The following is a 21492-nucleotide window of genomic DNA, read 5'->3' as shown; positions in this document are numbered from 1 at the left end:
CCCATATATAAGTGGTATCATGCGATTTTTAACTTTTTCTGTCTGGCTTACTTCGCTTATTAGCATGTTTATCTCAAGGTCCATCCATGTTCATATTTCCATTTTTATTTGTCTCAAGATATTGTTTGATTTCTCTTTTGATTTTCTTGACCCATTGGTTGTTCAGTAGCATTTTGTTTAATCTCCTCATGTTGTAAACTCTCTAGTTTTCTTCTTGAAGCAATTTCTAGTTTCGTAACACTATGGCCAGAAAAGTTGCTTGATATGATTTCAGTCTTCTTAAATTTACTAAGATTTATTTTGTGGTGTGGCCTAAAATATGTTCTATCCTAGAGAATGTTCCATGTGTGCTTGAGAATATGTTCTGGTGCTTTCGAATGGTATGTTCTATTAATGTCGGTTAAGTTTATCAGAACTAATTTGTTGTTTAAGTCCAATGTTTCCTTATTAATATTCTACTTAGATGATCTATCCATTATTAAAAGTGGGGTATTGAAGTCCCTTACTAATATTGTATTGCTGTCTATTTCTCCCTTCAGGTCTATTAATATTTGCTTTATATATTTAGATGCTTCTATGTTGAATGCATAAATATTTATAAATCTTATATCCTCTTGTTGGATTGACCCCTTTATCATTGCATAATGATCTTCCATCTATCTCATTACAGTCTTTGTCTTAAAGTCTATTTTGTTTAATATAAGCTTAGATACTTCTGTTTTTTTTTTTTTTTTGTCTTCCATTTGTATGAAACGTTTTATTCCATTCCTTTACTTTGACTCTGTGTGCGTTCTTAAGCAGAAATCTCTTGTAGGCAGCATATAGTTGAGTCTTTTTTTTTTTTTAGATTAATTCACATAATCTACATATTTTCATTGGAGGATTCAGTACATTTACATTTTAAGAATATTTTTAAAATTTTTCAATTCTAGTTGGTATACAGTATTATATTCATTTCAGGTATACAACATAGTGATTACACATTTCCATAACTTACTAAGTGATCATCCTGATAAATCTATTATCCATCCGATACCATAGTTATTACAAAACTATTGACTATATTCCTTATGCTATACTTTACATCCCCATGACAATTTTATAACTACCAATTTGTACTTCTTAACCCGTTCCCCTCTTTCACCAACCCCCCAAACCCCACTCTCATCTGGCAACCCTCAAAATGCTCTCTGTATCTATGAGGTTGTTCATTTTGTTTGTTTATTTTGTTCCTTAGACTCCACCTGTAAGTGAAATCATATGACATTTGTGTCTATCTGTCTGATCACTCCACTCAGCACAACATCATCTAGGTCCATCCATGTTGTTGCAGATGGCAAGATTTCATTCTTTTAAAAAAATTATTTTTATGGCTGAGTAATATTCCACTGTATATATGTGCTACCTCTTATTTATCCATTTATCCATTGATGGACACCCAGGTTGCTTCCATATCTTGGCTATTGTAAATGATGCTGTGATGAACATCTGGATGCGTAGGTCACTTCAAGGTAGTATTTTGGGTTTCTTTGAATTAATACCCAGAAGTGGGATTACTAGGTCCTTCTTTGTCTCTTGTTATAGTCTTTGTTTTAAAGTCTATTTCGTCTGGTATAAATATTGCTACCCCAAGATCTTTTTTATTTTCATTTTCATGAAATATTCTTTTCCATCCCTTTACTTTCAGTCTTTGTGTATCTTTTAATCTGAAGTGAGAATCTTATAGGCAGCATATGTAAGGGTTTTGTTTTCTTATCCATTTAGCCACCTTATCTTTTGATTGGCACATTTAATCCTTTGTCTTTTGGAGTAATTGTTGATAGATATCTAGTTGTTGCCATTTCATTATTCATATTTTTGACTTTTTCCCTTCTTCTTAAAGAACTCCCTTTAACATTTCTTGCAATACTGGTTTAGTGGTGATAAACTCCTTTAGCTTTTTCTTGTCTAGTAAGCTATATATTTGTCCTTATATTCTAAATGATAGCTTTCCTAGGTAATCATGGTTGTAGGTCTTTGCTTTTCATCACTTTGAATACTTCATGCCAATTCCTTCTGACCTGCAAAGTTTGTGTTGAGAAATCAGCTGATAGTCTTATGGCAATTCCCTTGTAAGTAACAAGCTGCCTTCCTCTTGCTGCTTTTGAGGTTCTCTCTGTCTTTAACCTTTCGTATTTAAATTATGATGTGTGAACCTCTTTGGGTTCGTCTTGTTTGGGACTCTGTGCTTCCTGGGCTCATATATCTATTTCCTTCACCAGGTTAGGGAAATTTTCCATCATTATTTCTTCAAGTAGATTTTCAATTCTTCTCTCTCTCTCTCTCTCTCTCTCTCTCTCTCTCTCTCTCTCTCTCTCTCTCTTTCTCTCCTCCTTCTGGTACCCCTATTCTTATAACCAATGCTTTGAACTCTGCATCTGGTAGATTGCTTGTCTCCATTTTGTTTAGTTCTTTTTCTGGAACTCTGTTCTGTTATTTTATCTGGGACATGTTCTTTTGTCTTTGCATTTTGGTTGCCTTCCTGTTTTTATTTCTATGTATTAGGTAGGACTCCAAAGACTCCCGATCTTAATAGAGTGGCTTTATGTGGAAGGTGTCATGTGGGGCTCAGTGACACAGTCTTCTCTGGTCACCTGAGCCAAATGTTCATGGTGTGTCCTTTGTGTATCATGTGCCCTCCTGTCACTGTTTGCATGTCCATGGGAGGGAATGACTGTCAGCCAGCGGATGTGCTGGCTTTAGGGCATCTTAGGAGAGGCCCCACCACAGGTAAAGTTCAGCCACAATGGTGAACTGTCCAAGGCCATCTGACAAGAGCTGCAAGGCAATCCACAGATGGATGCCACCTCTGCTGGGCTTAGAGGTACCTTGAGAGGCCAAGCCAGGAATCAAGACAGTCTGCCACTAGTGCCAGGGTTGGGGCTGCTCAGTAAGAGATATAGGGGACACCAAAGTCAGGTGCTACTTGTTTGGATTTTGTGAACTTTTGAAAGATTTTAGGAAAGTCCACAGCATGAGCCAAGACAGGCCGTTTGTATGGAAACAAACCACTGGTGGCAGCTTGGGTGAGCTACAAGTTGTAAGAAGTGGGGTCTCAGGGAAGCACCAGGACAAGGTGACCGGTGTTAGCCAGGTTGATGGGGCTCACATATGGCACTGCCTGTTTCTGCACACTGGGAGAGTGGAGGGCTCAATAACAGAACAATGGATTCTGTCAGTACTTCTGTCTGGGAGAAAGCTGTCCAGCCCTTGCCCTGAAGTCAGACTATTCTGTTCCTCCCCATATGTCCCTGGAGATTTTCAAGCTGTTGCCTCAGCTCTGGAGCTCAGAGTGAGTGAGTCCACGTGTGGGCCTTTTAAAAGGCTGTCTTGCTCGGCCACAATCTGCTGGTTTTCACAGCCAGAAGTACAGACTTCTCTTCCTGGCACTGGAATCCTGGCCTGTAGAGCGAGGTGTGGAGCTAGGACCCCTTGCTCCTCTGAGGAGACCTCTACAGCCAAGATATTCCTTCTGAATCACAACTGTTACTTTCTTTTGTGGGACAAGCCCATTCTGCATCTCTGCCCCTTTTATCAGTCTCAAGGTGAACTCTTATGTTTGTCTCCAGTTGTAAGACTTTTGTTGAGCTATAACTTAGGCATCTCTCAATGATGGTTGTTCTGTAGTTTAGTTGTAATTTTGATGTGGTCATGGGAGGAGGCGACCATATAGTCTACTTACTATGCCATCTGGACTAGAAGTCAGTTTACATAAATTCAAAATAATTTGTGACAGGTATGATCTTACTATTGCCATTTTGTAAATAGTTTTCTGGCTGTTTTTGTAATTTTTTTGTTCCTTTCTTCTTCTCTTGTTCTTTTCGTTTGTGATTTGATAATTTTCTGTAGTGGTATGCTTAGATTCCTTTCTCTTTATCATTTTTGTATGTACTATATTCTTGCTTTCTGCTGAGCAGGCGGCTTATATATAACATCTCATAGTTGTAACAGTCTATTTTAAACTGATAACAACTTAATTTCAAATGCATAATAAAGCTCTACATTTTCCCTTCCCCTACCACATTTTGTGTTTTGATGTGTATCTATTAAAAAGTTATCTCAGTTATTGTTGTTCTACTACTTTTGTTTTTTAAACCTTACTGCACTTACAAATGATTTAACCAACACTATTACATTAGAGTATTCTGAATTTAACTAAAATTTACCTTTACCAGTGAAATATGTACTTTCATGTTTTTTTACCAATTAATGTTTTTTTAAACTTGAAAAACTTCTATTAACATTTCTTATAAAGTATATCTAGTGATGCCTAACTTCTTTAGCTTTTGCTTGTCTTGAAAACTCTTTATCTATCCTATTTAAACCAATTGCAAATACTAATATGCTATAACAACCATCCCTTCATAGTTGCACAAATTTTGAAACCAAAACCCTACATAATATGACAGCAATATCCTTCCCACATCTGTACCTAGCTAGTCTATTAGATAGGACAGAAAAATGTAAATGTCCCTTGGTATTATCACTAATAGTATTAATCAGATAATTTTAATAAATCTCAGTTAAAATGATTTCCTTAATGATCTTAAAATATACTTAAGATATTTTAAAGACTATTTTTAGAACACAAAGCAGAGATTTTATTTGAGATATTATATATAGAAGAAAGAAAAGCACTACAAATAATTAAAAGCAATTCATTTCTCCACAGAAAAATGTGCTGTAAGATGACACACTGTAAAGTGATTTATAGCATATTGACTGTAGTTCTTCTAATCAAAAAGCAATTGTTCAAGTTTTCCCTGGAGAATACTCTCAGTAACCACAATCCATGCTCATAAAAAATCATGAGTTAGAAAATGAGAACCATACAAACTCACAGCTGAGAAAAAGCCAACAATAATTAATTTAACACTGGTCATTTGTAGAGAGATATGTATACATTTCAAAATTTCTCTTGGGAGAAACAATAGCATGGAAAGGTACAGTCCATATATTTGAACATGTTCAGAGAATTTTTACTTAATAAAATAGGTGAAAGATTTTGCATTAAAAAATAACATTTCCAGACTAGGAGTTTATGATAAATAGTTGGTCAATACCATCATTTGAATTTCATATTGTAGCAAGCATTTATGAAAAACGTTCCTAAAGTGAATTCATGTTGAACTTGGACAATATATTCTTCAATAGCAGCAGAGAGAAAACAGTGTCATTAGAAGGGCTTTATTCTGAGTCGCTGGCTAAGAAAATGGGAACAGTTCGAGATCTTCCATGTTGTTTCATTTTAATAAGCAGCAAGCATTTTTCATGTCCTTATTAAAATGGTTAATGTGTTTCTCTAGTCTCATTATCGCTGCCAGAATATACTTTCTGTTGTTTCATAACAAAGACAATTCCTTTTCATTTCAGAAAAGAACAGAAAGTCAAATCTGATTGCTCACATGTGGTTGTTAATAAAACTCCTATGGTGTTGCTCAAGGTACCCATGGGGGATGTACAGTCATTTATGTTTTCTTATGGTTTTCTATAATTATTGTGATTGTACTTTCACAACATAAATGTGTCTCCACCAATTAAAGCAGTGGTGAATTAAGAATATTCATCAGATTTGTGTGAAAGGATATTGTTCTTAGGGTTTTGATCAAAGCACAGAAATTAAACTACTGTTATCATGCATTCAACCCAAGTGTTAAATTAAAATGCTCAGCAACTTTGGAGTTTATTTGAACAGATGTTAACTATTTTTGAAAATAAACATAATATAGGACTTGCATTCGTGATATGACTCTTTGTTGTATTAAAAGAGCTAGAAGGAACACTACTATGCATACTTGGGGAATATAGTTTACAGTATATTACCAATTTGACTATTTTTAATTCAGGTCAATTTAAAATTTCAGAATCATAAAATTATCAAAAAAGATCTCTATTTTGTTTATATCTTTATATCTTATTTGCTTCACCTCTTTATTTTCTTTAAAGGCTCCAGAACTAAGAAATAATATCCATAAAAACAAGCATCTGAGGCTATCAACTAAAAAAAACACAATAACTTTTCATACTTTGTTGTATAGAAATTTCATTGTATCTAGTTTGACAGTGCTTGCAGCAAAAGTGATCAGCTGCACTTCCATTCCAATAGCTGTCATTTCGATGCTGGACTTTTAGACTGTTGTGTGTGAGATGTGACTGTCCATGAACAATTCCCATCAAAAGTAATTTTCTGTGCAATGGTGTATCAAATTTACTTCTAATTATGATAAGGTCACTGAGGGGTTATTTCATATGCTCTCTGGAGACAATTGTGGTGAATAGCTTTCAGTGAGATTCACCTGGAGAAATTAAATTGGTTTGACTATGACTCAACAGAAAATAAAAGTCTCTTAGAAAATTATTTCTCGATCATGTTTAAAGTCCTAAAGGAACCCAGAGAGGGGCAGTATGCATAGTGGTGGAAATTGTGGGTTTGGAATTATGCAGACCTGAGTTTTAATACAGGATTTCTGGGTCTAGAAGGCCTCTACTACATGAAGGCAACTACATGATCTGGCCTCTGCATATTTATTGGCTACCATTCCTGATATTTGATTCCTTGCTACCTAGGTGGGTTCTAGCACCACTGGCCTCCTTCCTTGTCCTTTAACATGCCATGGCTACTCTTGTTTTGTGAGCCTTTGTACCACAAAATTTCCAGTAGTTGGAATGTACTTCCTTCAGATTTTCATGTGTCTGGAACTTACTTGTTCTTCCACTTTCCAATCAGTGATGTAACATATTCACCCTCTGAAGTATCTGAACATGGTCTCCTCCTCCCTATTTAAAGTAGCCTCGCTCTGACAAGTTAATCACTATTGTGTCATCCTATTGATGTTCTTGAAGTACTAATCATAGTCTTAAATTACTCATTTACTGCTTAATATATAATTTAGTTTAATTAATGTATAATTAAATTTGCATATGACCATAGAGGGGAAAATATCTAAGAATGAAATGTATCTTTACTAGGATATCCACAATCTTGAAACCATACTAACGTTAACCAGATGAATCCGATACTGCCAATAAAATGGAATAAAAAGGGAATCTTGGTTGACGAATTAGGGATGGAAAAGCTTCTTGGACTTTATGTAAGACAGCATGAAAATGGAACTAAGCATTAAAAATTTTATTAAAATAACAATTAGAGTAAGTTCATATTTCACTATGATCATGGAGGGACCCCATGAAGGAAGAATATGCTAGTTACTTTAGTTATTAATACTCTTTGAGGAGTGTTTTTACATGTAATTGTGGGAAATGAAAACTCGAGATTAATAAACATGGTGCAATTTTATATTTATTCAAATCTATCAGTATTTTATTTTTAGTTTTCCTTCCCAAGATAGCTTACTTATAGACATAATAATGACTTTTCAAATAGTTCATGTTCAGTAAATATTTATCAACAAATGACTAAGTGCTAGAGGGACTTATATTCCCTAATCTTCATATTCTAATCCTTAATGTAAATTATAATAAAACAAGAATAAAGATGAAATCCTTACCAAAGGGTCCAGTCATGGCCACAATATGGCTGAACATTTCCAAGGTAGAATCCTAGAGACTGAGTGACCTCCACAAGGTTGGTAAAGTCAAGACTAATGCTGTTGAAAAGGACAGATGTCATGATAATCTCATCAATAGCCCATACATCTTCTCCCTGGGAAGAATGATATGGTTGCCACCATCTGAACTGAATTCCAAACTGTCTTGCATCATCTGGTAATTCGACGGAGATTATTCTAAAGGAAACAAAAAAGTAAAATCTTAGATTACTTTGAAATTTTAAATACAAACACTTTTAGAATCCCCCCCCACCCCCAGTATAGTATTTAAAAAAATAATTCTCCCACTATGACATTCTTCTGAGAGTTCTAATTTCTTGTCTGACTCCAACAAAGTCTTCTACATACACACAAAAATGTGACTTTGCTTTCACTCATCTGCACTTAGAAGAGCTAATTCAGTTAAATGTGGTTCTCAAAGTGGCAGGGTTTGTTTTAGTCTGGTAAAGGATCTTCAGCAGCTTGTTACACATATTAGAATTTTGGGCTGGTTGTAACCGTGGCACTTCCTTACTCCCATAAGTTTAGCATAGTGTGCAAGGTCACTTGCTGTGTCATGGTGGCTATGACAACAAACCTTTATCTGATAAATGGGGAAGAAAATTAAGAATAATATCTAATTTCCAGGAGCAATTATTGTACACAGCAGCAGGAACCATACATTAATTGTCACTGCAATGACATCTGCTTGAAAGCTCCATAAATCACAGTACTATGCTGCTCACTCCCATACATAAGGTGAGATGTGAATCAAATGGCAAACAGCACATTTGTCTCCATCAATGTGCAATTAAACACCAGGAGAGGTATTTGCAGTAAATGCACACTGAATGTACTGTCTTTTTTCAAGTGAGCAAAGAAAAATTCCCTAAGACAGATGACTAGTTGGATAACTTACAAATAAATTATTTAACAATTTCAACATCTAAGGCTGATTTACTAAGAAATTTGATTTTCAAACTTGTATTATGTTAACTTTAGTTATTATGTAAAAGAATGTTAAATCATATATTGGAAATGTAATTTTTTTACACACTGAAAGTTATTAAAAATAGTATCTATTTTCTCTTTAAATAATTTGTACATGGAAATATGGGTAGAATAACATGACTACCATCATCGATTACACAAACTACTAGTAAAAAACTGATAGAACTTATTGCAATGTGAAAAAACAAACTTTTTAAATAAGAAAAATTAATATTCAAATACAGGAATGTAAATTAATAAATACTTCTTAAGCAAAATATACATGGTAAATTAATAAACACTTCTTAAGTAAAATATACATGGCTATAATATGTTTATGGTTTTAAATCCTTTCTACAATCTGCTGATTTTTTCTTTTACCAATGTAAATTTATTTTTTAAAAAGTAAAATTTAGTTAAGTATTTTTGTAATTTTCACCTTAATTTTTCTAAATTTTTTTACTAAATACTAAATAATTATATTTATATAGAAATATAAAAATTAAACTATATTTAAACTGCTTCAATAATGAAAACATCATGCATTAATATAATATTTTGATTACTATTATTAGAAAATTATAATTTTCCTTTACATTAATAATTTTGAAAGCAGTTACTATTTTTTCTGATGACAATTAACATAATTAAAAAAATAACAACTGAAAAGTAGACTTTCTTGGCAACTTTAAGAGAAAATAAAGTGTGTGTGTGTGTGTGTGTGTGTGTGTGTGTGTGATAACAGTAATTGAAACGAGCACTATTTCCCCTGTCAGAGATGTTAAGACTGTGGATGTGTAATACTCTTGGGTAAAGTCCCCACTCAGACACCTAATGGTTAATAACTTTGCAACCACAGGAAAGGTGCTTAACTTCTATGTGCCTCAGCAACTTTACCTGTGAAACTGGGATAACATCCTTACGTCAAAGTCAGAAACTTTGTTTTTCACTATTATGTCTTAGCATCTAGCACAGTACCTGGCACTCAATAAGGACTCAACAAATTCTTGCTACATGAATGAAGTACATATTATCAGTATATCCTGATAGAGATTTGAACACGGAGGTACAAGGAAAGAAAATATTCTCTCCAACATTAAGCAGTCTTTAAGTGACAATGCCAGAAACTGGACCTAGGCGGCATAGCTCTAGAGCCTGTGATCTTGACCTTTACTTCAGATCTTGGGGTGGATGGCAGTTCTGCTTTCACCACTCCATGCATATTACAGCAGCTGGTCAGAATAGCTATGGAATCATTTGATCAGAATATTCCTAGGTGGGAACCCAGAGACTTCGGTCAATTTTCTGTGTCAATTTTCCTTTTTCAGATAGGTACTAGGCTCATGTATTTATTATTATTAAATATAATAATCAAAACAAAAATAAAATAAGATTAGGATTCATAATTTTAGAATAAAAAACAAGCCCTATAGTTAAGAAAAATCTAGAATAATTTTAATTTAATCAGTGACGTAAAGCTTTACATTAATAAAAATACCAATTATTTCACAAGATATTCTAGTCAGTTTGATTTAAAAGATTAACTTAGATATATTTACAAACTTCAAATTTTATAAATAACAAGAGATAGAGTTCTCTTATTTACTGAGTGAATCACAGGCAAGGAAATTATTAGAAATTGGCTAGGAGTAATAGTGGTTAGCCAACTAGCATATCTAATTTATGGATCACACTTCATTTTTGAACAACTGTGGCAGAAAGGAACAATATGGAATTCATAGCAATTACAGGCAGCCATACTAAAGAAAATAGCAGCAAATGGCTAACGGCATGAAGATATATTAAACTCTCCTATGAAGAATTTACATGGTTTGTATTATTTATCATGTAAAATATAATTTAGTATCTAGAATATATCAAGCTCTATTTCTGCCATGTCACCCTTTATTAATATTTGTAAGAGGGGAAGGAGGAAGAGTCTCACAGACAGAGGCATATATATATAATGAAAGTGTTCGTCCCACTTCTTTACAGAAAAAAAAATCTCCACTCTGATCTTAATCTTTCAAGCTATGCACATATCTAACACTGAAAAGCCACCTTGTTCCTGCTTAGAAGAAAAATGTTGCTGTCAAATGGCAGGCAAGATTAAACACACCTTTGCAATAGCACATTAAATGTGTAATTATTTTTCATATCAACAAAGATTAATTATATTTTATGATATAGATTGATTACTAAATTTTGGAGCTGTCCATCTTTGGTAGAAAAAATTGTGTTTTAGGCAGTTAACTTAGGATAATGACATTTTCTTCATGTTTCATCATTACTATTTTCTCCTTGGTTTAAAAAAATATTATTGTTAGTTTCAAGTATACAGTACATTAGTTGGACATTTATATAGTTTATAAAACGATCCCCTGATTGGCTCATTCTCTCCTTTGGCTCTACACCTAGCTATTACGTTAGTGCTGACTGCATTCCCTATGCTGTGCTCCCTGTCTCTGTGACCATCTATCCTTGATTTTTGTTTAATTTTATTTTAATGGTCATTATAGACATCTGTGAAACACTTCTTTAAGTGTCATATGTCTATATTGAGTGAGAAAGTTGAGTTTAGCCTTATATTTGCCTTTAAGGGGAAAATACTCAATACATTTGATATGTTCTTAAAATTTTATAAAGTGTAATGTTTATAACTCATAAGTTGTTAACTATGATCTCTGTTGTATGCTATATTATTTTCTATGAAAATAAAAGTTATCAATTTGTAAATACTTAAATATAGGGTCAGCCCTAGGAAAAATGTTCAAGTATGTAAAGTCTATCGTCACTGCCCTGTCTTTCTCCCATAGTGCCGACGCAAACCTCAGCGCCCACAGCCCTCACTCTTGTTTTGCACCTCCCATGACCAACATGTACTTCTGGGAAGGCAAGTAATAATAGTTCTTTATATCTGACTGTGAATGTAAGCCACAGAGTTATCTCTTCCAATGGCATTTAACTCCCCCACCCTCCTCTTTTCCTGCTATTTTAAAGGAATTTCAGTGAGCAGATCAATAAGTGTTTCAGAATGGGCGGGGATCCTTTGGACACTTCTGAAATTGTACCACTAATTGTGATTACTACTCTGCTGACATTGAAGGATAGTCTTACTTCAAGTGAAGTTTAAATCTCATAACTGCTTATATATTCTGAAAAATATAAGCTAAAGAAAAATAGAAGAGACCTGAAGAAAGGACTTTAAATATATCCTTACACTCCAACTTTGCCAGTGACTCTATACATGCTAGAGAAATTTCTTTGTACTCGTTACTTAATTACATTCAACATGAAAACTTTAAAAACATATTGGTTATAAGATTTTATGAGTTATTACCTCATATAATTTATTATAACATATGATAATACATTGCTAACAAATATTTGTTAACAGCATTTATAATTTAGTAGTATATTAAAATCATCTAATAGTTCGCACTATAGTTAAATAAAGAAAAGAGTATTAAATCTTTATTTCTTTTCTAGGCATCAAAATATTACTCTGAGATGCACATTTCAAAATATGAAAATAAATTTCTTCAAATTATCAGATATCAGTAGGACAAATGGATTAGAAGAATGTGGCCTGCTAGTGTTTCGTAGCGCATCAGTCTTTGTCCTCATTGGTGATTTATCAATAAAAAAAAAAACTGAAATCTTATACCATTCAAATAATAATTTCCCAAGAAAGGAGATATCACTCTAACCATTTTTTTTCCAAATGATTTCCAACATACCTGGGCTCATGATAGTTGAGATATGAATAGTGCTCCAAGAGTTTCCAAGTTATTCCATTATCATAAGAATAATGCAATAAAACTCCTTCACCAGGCTGGTCAGGGGCTCTGCATGTGCTCAGAACAGACTTGCTCCCCAGTCTCAATGTGAACTGGAGAAACCTAGACATGAATTGCCTATAATTAGTGTATGCATAACGTTTTAATCATAATGTTCATTTTGCCTTTAAAGAATTTCAAACAAATTTAAATGAACTACCCAAAAGTTGTAGGTTTCCACTCATCACTCTTTTATAAAATAATTTCACTGTGAGATGTATTAATATGTATAGAAGATGAGGTCAATGCACTTGTCGTATATACAGATATATACATATAAACGTAGCTATATGTTTATACATACTTGTATACTATGACTTATGTACATATACTTAAAATGTCAATCATTCCTTTATTGCATTATTTATTAGGCACTGGGGGAAGGGAAGATGTAGGGTAAATCTAATCAGCCTCTCAAGCTGTCAAATAAATAAAACTACATAAATAATTAACTAGCCCTTGGCTCGAGAACACAGTTTTCATGCTAACATTTCATATTTTTAAAAATCTAGTCAGTCATTAGTATCTTAAAGTCATTAGTGAGTTTTTTAATTTGTTAAAAACTAGGGCAAATTAACCCCATAAAATTGTAAGGTACTTCTCATCATAGTTAAAAATTGGAGTATATGCATATATCAGCAAAAAAGGAAAAAGAATAAAAATGGAAAATTAATATATCTAACTTTAATCATTATTGTCTGGTGTCAGTGTGCATTCTATCCTGTCTTAACTCACCTGGATTGTGAGCTGTCAAGGAAAGATGTAATTAGCTGACGCCTCCCATCTTTGTTGAAAACCAGGGCCTTCCCACTGGCCAAGACACCACAGCCAAAACTGACTTCAGCACCACGGATAGAATAAAAGTTATGGTAAGAGGAGAGCCTGGAACTGCCAAAGCTTTCAGAAATAAACATTGGGAATGTCTGGGATGCCATCTCACAAGCTGGGCCAGAAAATCCAGGGTCACATCTGAAAGAGATAAGGGTCACACATGATATTAAATCTTAAAACTGTTGGTCCTTTCAGTTTCCTGAATCTACTTTGGGGAGAAGAAAGTCCAGAGGCTAGGATTTGACTGAATGGTAAGTAAGTAAGGCTCATTAGTCTTGGCGAATACTGAATCTGAAAATTTAATAAGGGCAGACTGACTGTGTAAATATACTAGAAGAATATAGCCTGCACAGCTCTGCCGTAAAGAGCTTATGATTAAAACAATAATTCAGCACTCACCTTCAACCAATACCAGCTATTTATCTGCAAAGGGATCCATGCTCATGCACATTTCCAATTAAAAATCTTTATAAAAGATATATGCACATAATTTTATTCAAAATTATATTTATTAGATTTGTAAAAGAAACAATATAAATAAGACTTCTATAAGATATCTAGAAAAAATTTCCTCTAAGAAAAAAGGTAAAAATACATGTTGTTTGTGATTGGAATTACTTGAAATATTTGGAAAAGAATGGAAAATAAATCTATCTTTATTTCATATTTGGATTGGCATATTAAAGGATGTCCATGACTGAGATAGATGTCCTTAGCAGAACTGTGTTGACTCTCAGTGAAATCTCAACATAGTAGTGTAGTGTTTCAAGAAGAAAAAACACACATATACACAACAACAACCCGCCTGCTGCTATTGAAAAATGTACTGTATTTATGTTAGCTGACTAGAATATATGCGGAACTTCCTGAGACTTCTACAATAAATAACTCATCACGGATGGCTCAATAATTAAATACCAGAAACTTCTTATATTTTAAGGAGTTCACTCATCAGGAATTAGCTTCAAATTCTTTATTTTTATTACATTATTTCTTTCTCACTATATTTACTATGTTATCCACTATAAAATTAAACTGGTGTCTTTTGGTATGGCATGGAGGTTCTCATCTAATCATTAAACCTGCCAAAAGTCTGAAACAAGCCTATTATAAAGCACGTGTACCAATGAAATGATATTGTTACATAATTCAATAGGCTACTTCTTTAGCACTACTGCTAAAACTAGGCTCTATGCTGGCCTCAGAAAGGGTCCATGAAATGTATGAATGTCCTGACCAACTTTTATGTGTATTGGATATTATGGGAGAGAAGGTTTATAGAGAAGGTTTACCAAAAAAGTTGAACCCTGAGATACCAAGAACTACTGTTAAGTGAGATTTGAGATTTGTCTTGGCATTAGAGATGGAACTGGGAAAGAAAAACAATATTTTATGGAGCCTCACACAGTTTGCTTCTTTCACATGTTATCTCATTGCCTTAGATTCTGTATAGCTAGTTTCTAAAGGAAATAAAATATTACCTAAAAAGGACACATTTAACATTGGGAAACTGATTAGGGCCACAAATTGAAATTAGTTCCCCAACAAGACTAACCATTGCCAGAGTGCATTTCAGGGCAAAAGCATTTCTGTGTATCTTGAAAGTATAGAAGAAACTGGTGATCATTTAGAGATGACTCCCATTATAGTCAGTTCCCATTTAGTGGTTTTAAAAGTGTACTTTTAATCAAAAGTTACACAATTGGGATAGAATGCTGATAAGGATTCCACTCATATTGTAAAAAAATACCTATATCTTTGTGGCCTTCGTTTTGCAGTAGAACAGTAGGGTAGCACACTGGTGATTTCAGGAGTGATCTGAAGCTCTCCAGACTCCAGATACGTCCCCTACTGTTCATCTAGCCACCCTTAAATGTCACATTATTTCACTATATGTTCAGGAAAAATGGCCCCACCCTTAAGATACATGGCTGACACTTGCGTAGGAAGGTTTCTAATGTTCTCTGTTCTTCCCATTAGCATCTCTGACAAGGGTGGGCTTATCAGGATAGTGAGTTCTCAATTTAGAAACCCAGGCCTGGGGATTATACATAGGCAAGAAAGTGTTATGGAACAGGAGATGTGGGATCTTAGTAGCAAATAACGGTAGTGGTGAGAGAAGCAAATTGGGGAGAAAAACACAAAGCTGCAGAGGCCTCAAATTCAAGGATCTGTTTTAAGTAAATAGATGATATTGAATATGAATTTATTTTCTGTGGAATTTTGCTCAAACTTGACACGGCACATATTGCTGGAAAAGGATAAAATGGCCAAAAATTTAGCTCAGCCGCAAATGAACAAAACCAACGAATATTACATAAAACATTGTCAGAAGAGGGAAAAAACTAAAGTTCAAACTAGTGAAAATATCCTGTAAAACCTAAGAAGGAGGAAAAGGCTATGATTATTCAGGTTAATATATAGTGTCAAAGAGAATGATTCTCAAAGACATAAAACTGCCATTCAAATTTCTGTTTGCATCCATCATGGGTGACACAGATGATTGCCTTAATAAAACTACTGAATGCCAACAGGGATATTGTGCACAGTAAATGAAGTATGTAGTATAACTATTGTAATTATAGATAGGTATTTTAGAAATAGCACTTTCTATTTTCATTAATGAAAGTAACTGTCATTTTAGATCATTTGTTTTCAAAAATTTTAAGGACAACTTCAGGAATTACAAAAATGTCCAGCCTATGTTAATTTTATTTGAAATTCATTAAACAAGAGGATGGCCTGGTTATGGAAAATGGATGAAGGTAACATTCTGAAGACAATACCAGCCAATGTTTTATAGATATAAGTCAGTGTTTCTGGGTGAAAGTTGGTGGTTTTATTACAAATACAGAGATGTATATTAAGTTCTGAAATATAAATAAAAAATTTAAAATTCTTACATACTTTAAAATACATTTCCATTGTGCAGCGTTTAATGAACTAAATTCATTGAAACATAGTTAAAAACTTAACCTGACATTCTAATCTCGGTACTGGCAAGTGTCTTGCCTCATACGTACAATTCCCAAATGTTAGGTTCAAAGGCCTTTTACGAGTTCTCCATTAATGAAGTAATTGACTAATTAATTAATTATTCTTTATTTGAAGGACCAGAAAGGAGATTAGATGATCTTTTGTTGAAAACTTGTCTGTATAACAAAGATAGAAGTTTCAGAAATTTCCAAGATATTTTATAATTAAATATTAATATGAGAATGACATAATAAAAATGAATATCCATTTTTGGTATAAACATAACAATGCTCTAGTGGTGACTAGATATTACAATATTTATGTATAATTTCACACTAATATTCAACATTATTATTATGTTATTTTAAAGACCCAAATGATTTTCAAAAGTAAGCAAGATTACAAAGTTATATTTGAAGATGAGTTTTCTTTTTTTGCTTTGATTTTTTTTATTGTGTTAAAATATACATAACATACTTAACTATTTTAAATTGTACAATCCAAGCATTAAGTATATTCACATTGCGGTATAACCATCACCACTATTCATCTCCAAAACTTTTTCACCATCCCAAACTGAAATTTTACAATCATTCAGCAATAACTTCACATCTCTCCCTTTCTCCAACCTCTCGTAACCACTAGTTTTACTTTATGTCTCTACAAATTTTACTACCCTAAGCATAAATACAAATTTTCTTATCAAATCTGCTAAGTTTGGCTCACTCAGTTTGCTTTAGCATTGGGTCCATGGGTCAATACAGATTTTCATAATTCATTTAGAAAGCATGCTAGAAATGAAAATATGACTCATAAAAACTAGAACAAGTTTATGGAAAAATAACATATTGAAGAATGTAAGTGAAGACAGGAAAGGTAGTCATCAAGCTATGAGGAATTCAAATCTGTTCACAAATTTATATGAGGTGTGCTGAATTTGTTCACAATTCAGCTTAGAAGAAAATTTATTAATTAACTTTCACTTACAAAACACAATTAATATTCTATAACACTTAAATTCCATTTGGAGTATTCTACTTTTGGTCTTAAAAAGACCTTAAAAAATGAAACCAAAAGCTCATTCTTTGAAAGGATAAACAAAATTGACAGACTCATCAAGGAAAAAAGATAAAGGACTCAAATAAATAAAATCAGAAATGAAAGAGGAGAAATAACCACGGACTCCACAGAAATACAATGGATCATAAGAAAATACTACAAGATTATATGCCAACAAATTGGATAATTGGGAAGAAATGGAAATGCCTGGAAACATACAATCTCCCAAGACTGAGTCAAGAAGAAACAGAAAATCTGAACTGACCAATAACCACCAATGAAATAGAATCAGTAATCAGAAACCTCCCTAAAAACAAAAGTCCTGGACCAGATGGCTTCATAGGCAAATTTTACCAAATATTCAAAGAATCATCACCTATTCTTCTCAAACTATTCCAAAGAATTCAAGAAGAGGGAAGGCTCCCTAACTCCTTTTATGAGGCTACCATTACCTTGATTCCAAAACTAAAGACATTACAAAAAAGAAAACTATAGGCCAATAACTTTTATGAACATTGATGCAAAAATCCTCAACAAACAAATTATTAGCAAATCAAATTAAGCAATACATTAAAAATATTATACACCGTGATCAAGCTGGATTTATTCCTGGAATGCAAAGTTGGTACAATATCCTCAAATCAATTAATGTGATACACCACATTAACAAATTGAAAGATAAAAATGTGATAGACCGCATTAACAAATCGAAAGATAAAAATCATATGATCATATCAATAGATGCAGAAAAAGTATTCAACAAAATCCAGCATCCATTTATGATAAAAACTCTCAGCAAAGTGGGAATAGAGGGAGCATATCTCAACATGATAAAGACCATATATGACAAACCTTCAGCTAACATCATACTCAATGGAGAAAGGCTACAAGTGTTTTCCTTAAGATCAGGAACAAGACAGGGATGCTCACTTTCACTACTCCTCTTCAACATTGTATTGGAAGTCTTAGCCACAGCTAAGACAAGAAAGAGAAATAAAAGGTATATGAATTGGAAAGGAAGAAGTAAAACTCTCATTATTTGCTGATGACATGATACTATAAATAGAGAACCCTAAAGATTCCACCAAAAAACTGTTAGAACCGATCAATGAATTCAGGAAAGTAGCAGGTTACAAAATAAATATTCAGAAATCAGTATATTTTTATACACCAATGTTGAACTTTCAGAAAGAGAAATTAAGAAAATAATTGCATTTACAACTGCATCAAAAACAATAAAATACCTGTGAATCAAATTAACCAAGGAGGTAAAAGACCTATTCTCAGAAAATTATGTCATTGAAAAAGAAATTGAAAAAGACACAAATAAACGGAAGCATATACTATACTCATGGGTAGGAAGAAACAACATCATTAAAATGGTCATACTATCCAAAGCAATTTGACAGAGATTCAATGCAATCTCTATCAAAATACCAATGGCATTTTTCAGAGAGCTAGAACAAATCATACTAAAATTTATATGGAACCATAAAAGACCCAGAATAGCCATAGCAATGTTGAGAAAGAGGAATGAAGTTGAATGTATCATACTACCTAACATCAAACTATACTACAAGGCTACAGTAATCAAAATAGCATGGCACTGGCACAAAAACAGATACATTGATCAATAGAACAGAATAGAGAGCCCAGAAATAAATCCATGCCTATATGCCCATTTAACTTATGACAAAGGAGGTAAGAATATGCAATGGGGTAAAGACAGTCTCTTGAATAAACGGTGTTGGGAAAATTGGACAGATACATGCAAAAAATGAAACTGGACTATCTTTTTACACCATATACAAGAATAGACTCAAAACAGATTAAAGACTTAAATGTAAGATGTGAAACCATGAAACTTCTAGAAGAAAACACAGGCAGCAAACTCTCTGATATTGCTAACAGTAATCTCTTTTCAGATATATCTCCTTGGGCAAGGGAAACAAAAGAAAAAATAAATAAATGGGACTACCTCGAACTAAAAAAATTTTGTTCAGAAAAGGAAACCATCAACAAAACAAAAAGACAAATGATCAATTGGGAGAAGATATTTGCTAATGATACATCTGATAAGAGATTAATATCCAAAATATATAAAGAACTCATACAACTCAAAAACAAAAAAACAAATAATCCAATTGAAAAATGGGCAGAAGACCTGAACAGATACTTCACCAAAGAGGAAGTACATATGACCAATAGACATATGAAAAGATGCTCAAAGTTACTAATCATCAGAGAAATGCAAATTAAAACCACAATGAGATATTACCTCAATCTGTCAGAATGGCTATCATCAGTAAATGAAAGAACAACAGGTGTTGGCAAGGATGTGGAGAAAAGGGAACTCTCATACATTGTTGGTGGGATTGCAAATTGGTACAGCCACTATGGAAAACAGTCTAGAGGGTTCTCAAAAAATTAAAAATGGATATAACTTTTGACCTAGCAATTGCACTTCTGGGCATTTATCCAAAGAAAAGCAAAACAATAATTTGTAAAAATCTCAGTACTCCTATATTCATGGTAGCTCAATTTACAATAGTCAAGATATGGAAACAATCTAAATCCCCATCAATGGATGATTGGAGAAAGAAGTTATGGTTCATATATACAATGGAACATTACTCAACCATTAAAAAAATGAAATCATACCATTTGCAACAACATGGATGGAGCTAGAAGTTGAGTGAAATAAGTCAGACAGAGGAAGATAAATACCATATGATTTCACTTATATGCGGAATCTAAGGAACAATAAAGAACAAACTAATCAAAAATAGACTCACAAATATAGAGGACAATCTGGTGATGGTCAGAAGGGCAGGGGGTTTGGGGGCTGGAAGAATGGGGTGAAGGGTTAAAGAAGTACAAATTAGCAATTGATGGTCATGGGGATGGGGAGCATGGCATAGGGAATTCAGTTAGCATTAATGTATTGGCTAGGTGGAGAGCCAAAGGAGAGAATAAGCAATTAGGAGGTTCTTTTTATGAACTATATAGATGTCTAACCAATGTACGGTATACTTGAAACAAATTAAATAAAATAAAAAAATAATAAAATAAAATAAAATAAAATAAAACAGACCTCAAACAAATTAGAATGACTGTGACTTCAACATATAAAGTACATATCTGAAAAAAGAGAAGTATAAATATTATTTTAAAATGCTTACTTGCAACCATGTCGAGTGCACTGTCCTCTGCCAGAACAGAATTTGAGACATGATGGACCAATATAAACTGTAGGGCAAAAGACAGCATGAAAAATATGGCATAAAAGTTGAAAAATTTAAGAATACCATTAGCATATGAAACAATTTTGTAAAAGAATACTCATGAAATCTAGCCCATCATATAAATGTTGTACACAGGAATCCAGAGTGCTGCGTGACAAGGTAAGTGCTTAGTTACAAATCTGCCAGAACTATTTTAACTTAATTCTTTCAAGAATATTATGTTTCATAGCAAAGAAAGTAGGAATATATGATTTGGTTTCCTTAATGGAGTCTCCTGAGCTAAAATGATTTCTGGCAGAATATTAATGCTTTTGTTTTGAACTTTCTACCTAGTTTCTTTAGGTAGAAATAATTTACAAAGGATCAATTTGCTCTATCATGAAATGGAAAGGTTATAATTTAATTTTAAAGTTATAAAAAAATAAAAACTATAACTTCTGTTTCTATCTGGGGAATATAACATTGAAGATGATTGTTACATATATTTCTAAATATTAATCTATTCTTTCTAAGATGGGGAATTAAAATCTGTTCTTGAGCATAAAGTCTACCTTAGAATAAAGACCTTTTACTAAATGATGGGCTTGACTGACAGTGATATTACAAACCTAAATCCTAATCTTTGGAATGCTGGGGAAAAGGGCTCCTGATTGTTGAATAGTCAGTTCTGAGGTATTTAGGCTCAGACACATTTAAAATATTAAGATGTTTGATAATCAGTACAACCAATAACACTAAATAGTGTAAAAGTGGAACAAAGTCAATGAGAAATTACATATGCAATAGTTGTTAAGATGTCACATACTCAATTTCAGGTATAAACAAATTTATTATCCATTATCATTTTCTTCTCTGTCTTGTAATCATGTCAAAATAATTAAATGCTTTTATTTTAAAGTAAACTTTCCTGTGGCCTGTGCTCTTATAAGCACTTATTCTCAGGAGCGTATTAACAGGTACAGTAGT

The 21492-nt window shown here is 33.2% G+C and overlaps 1 protein-coding gene across 2 annotated transcripts in view; it reads right to left on the bottom strand.

The window, feature by feature from the left end:
- Positions 1-21492, bottom strand: part of RELN (reelin) — a 456216-nt gene that overhangs the window by 132317 nt on the left and 302407 nt on the right. For both annotated transcript variants that reach the window (XM_016145914.2, XM_016145915.2), the window contains exons 17-20: positions 20464-20530; positions 13151-13384; positions 12317-12478; positions 7548-7784 (exon numbers count right to left, since the gene is read on the bottom strand). In XM_016145914.2, the coding sequence (XP_016001400.2) occupies positions 7548-7784; positions 12317-12478; positions 13151-13384; positions 20464-20530 (700 nt within the window). The remainder of the gene's footprint in view (positions 1-7547; positions 7785-12316; positions 12479-13150; positions 13385-20463; positions 20531-21492) is intronic.

This window comes from Rousettus aegyptiacus, unplaced genomic scaffold (assembly GCF_014176215.1).
Source record: "Rousettus aegyptiacus isolate mRouAeg1 unplaced genomic scaffold, mRouAeg1.p scaffold_m13_p_13, whole genome shotgun sequence".
NCBI lineage: Eukaryota > Metazoa > Chordata > Mammalia > Chiroptera > Pteropodidae > Rousettus > Rousettus aegyptiacus.
Note: the sequence above shows the minus strand (reverse complement) of the source record. Positions and strands in the feature narration are given on the sequence as shown.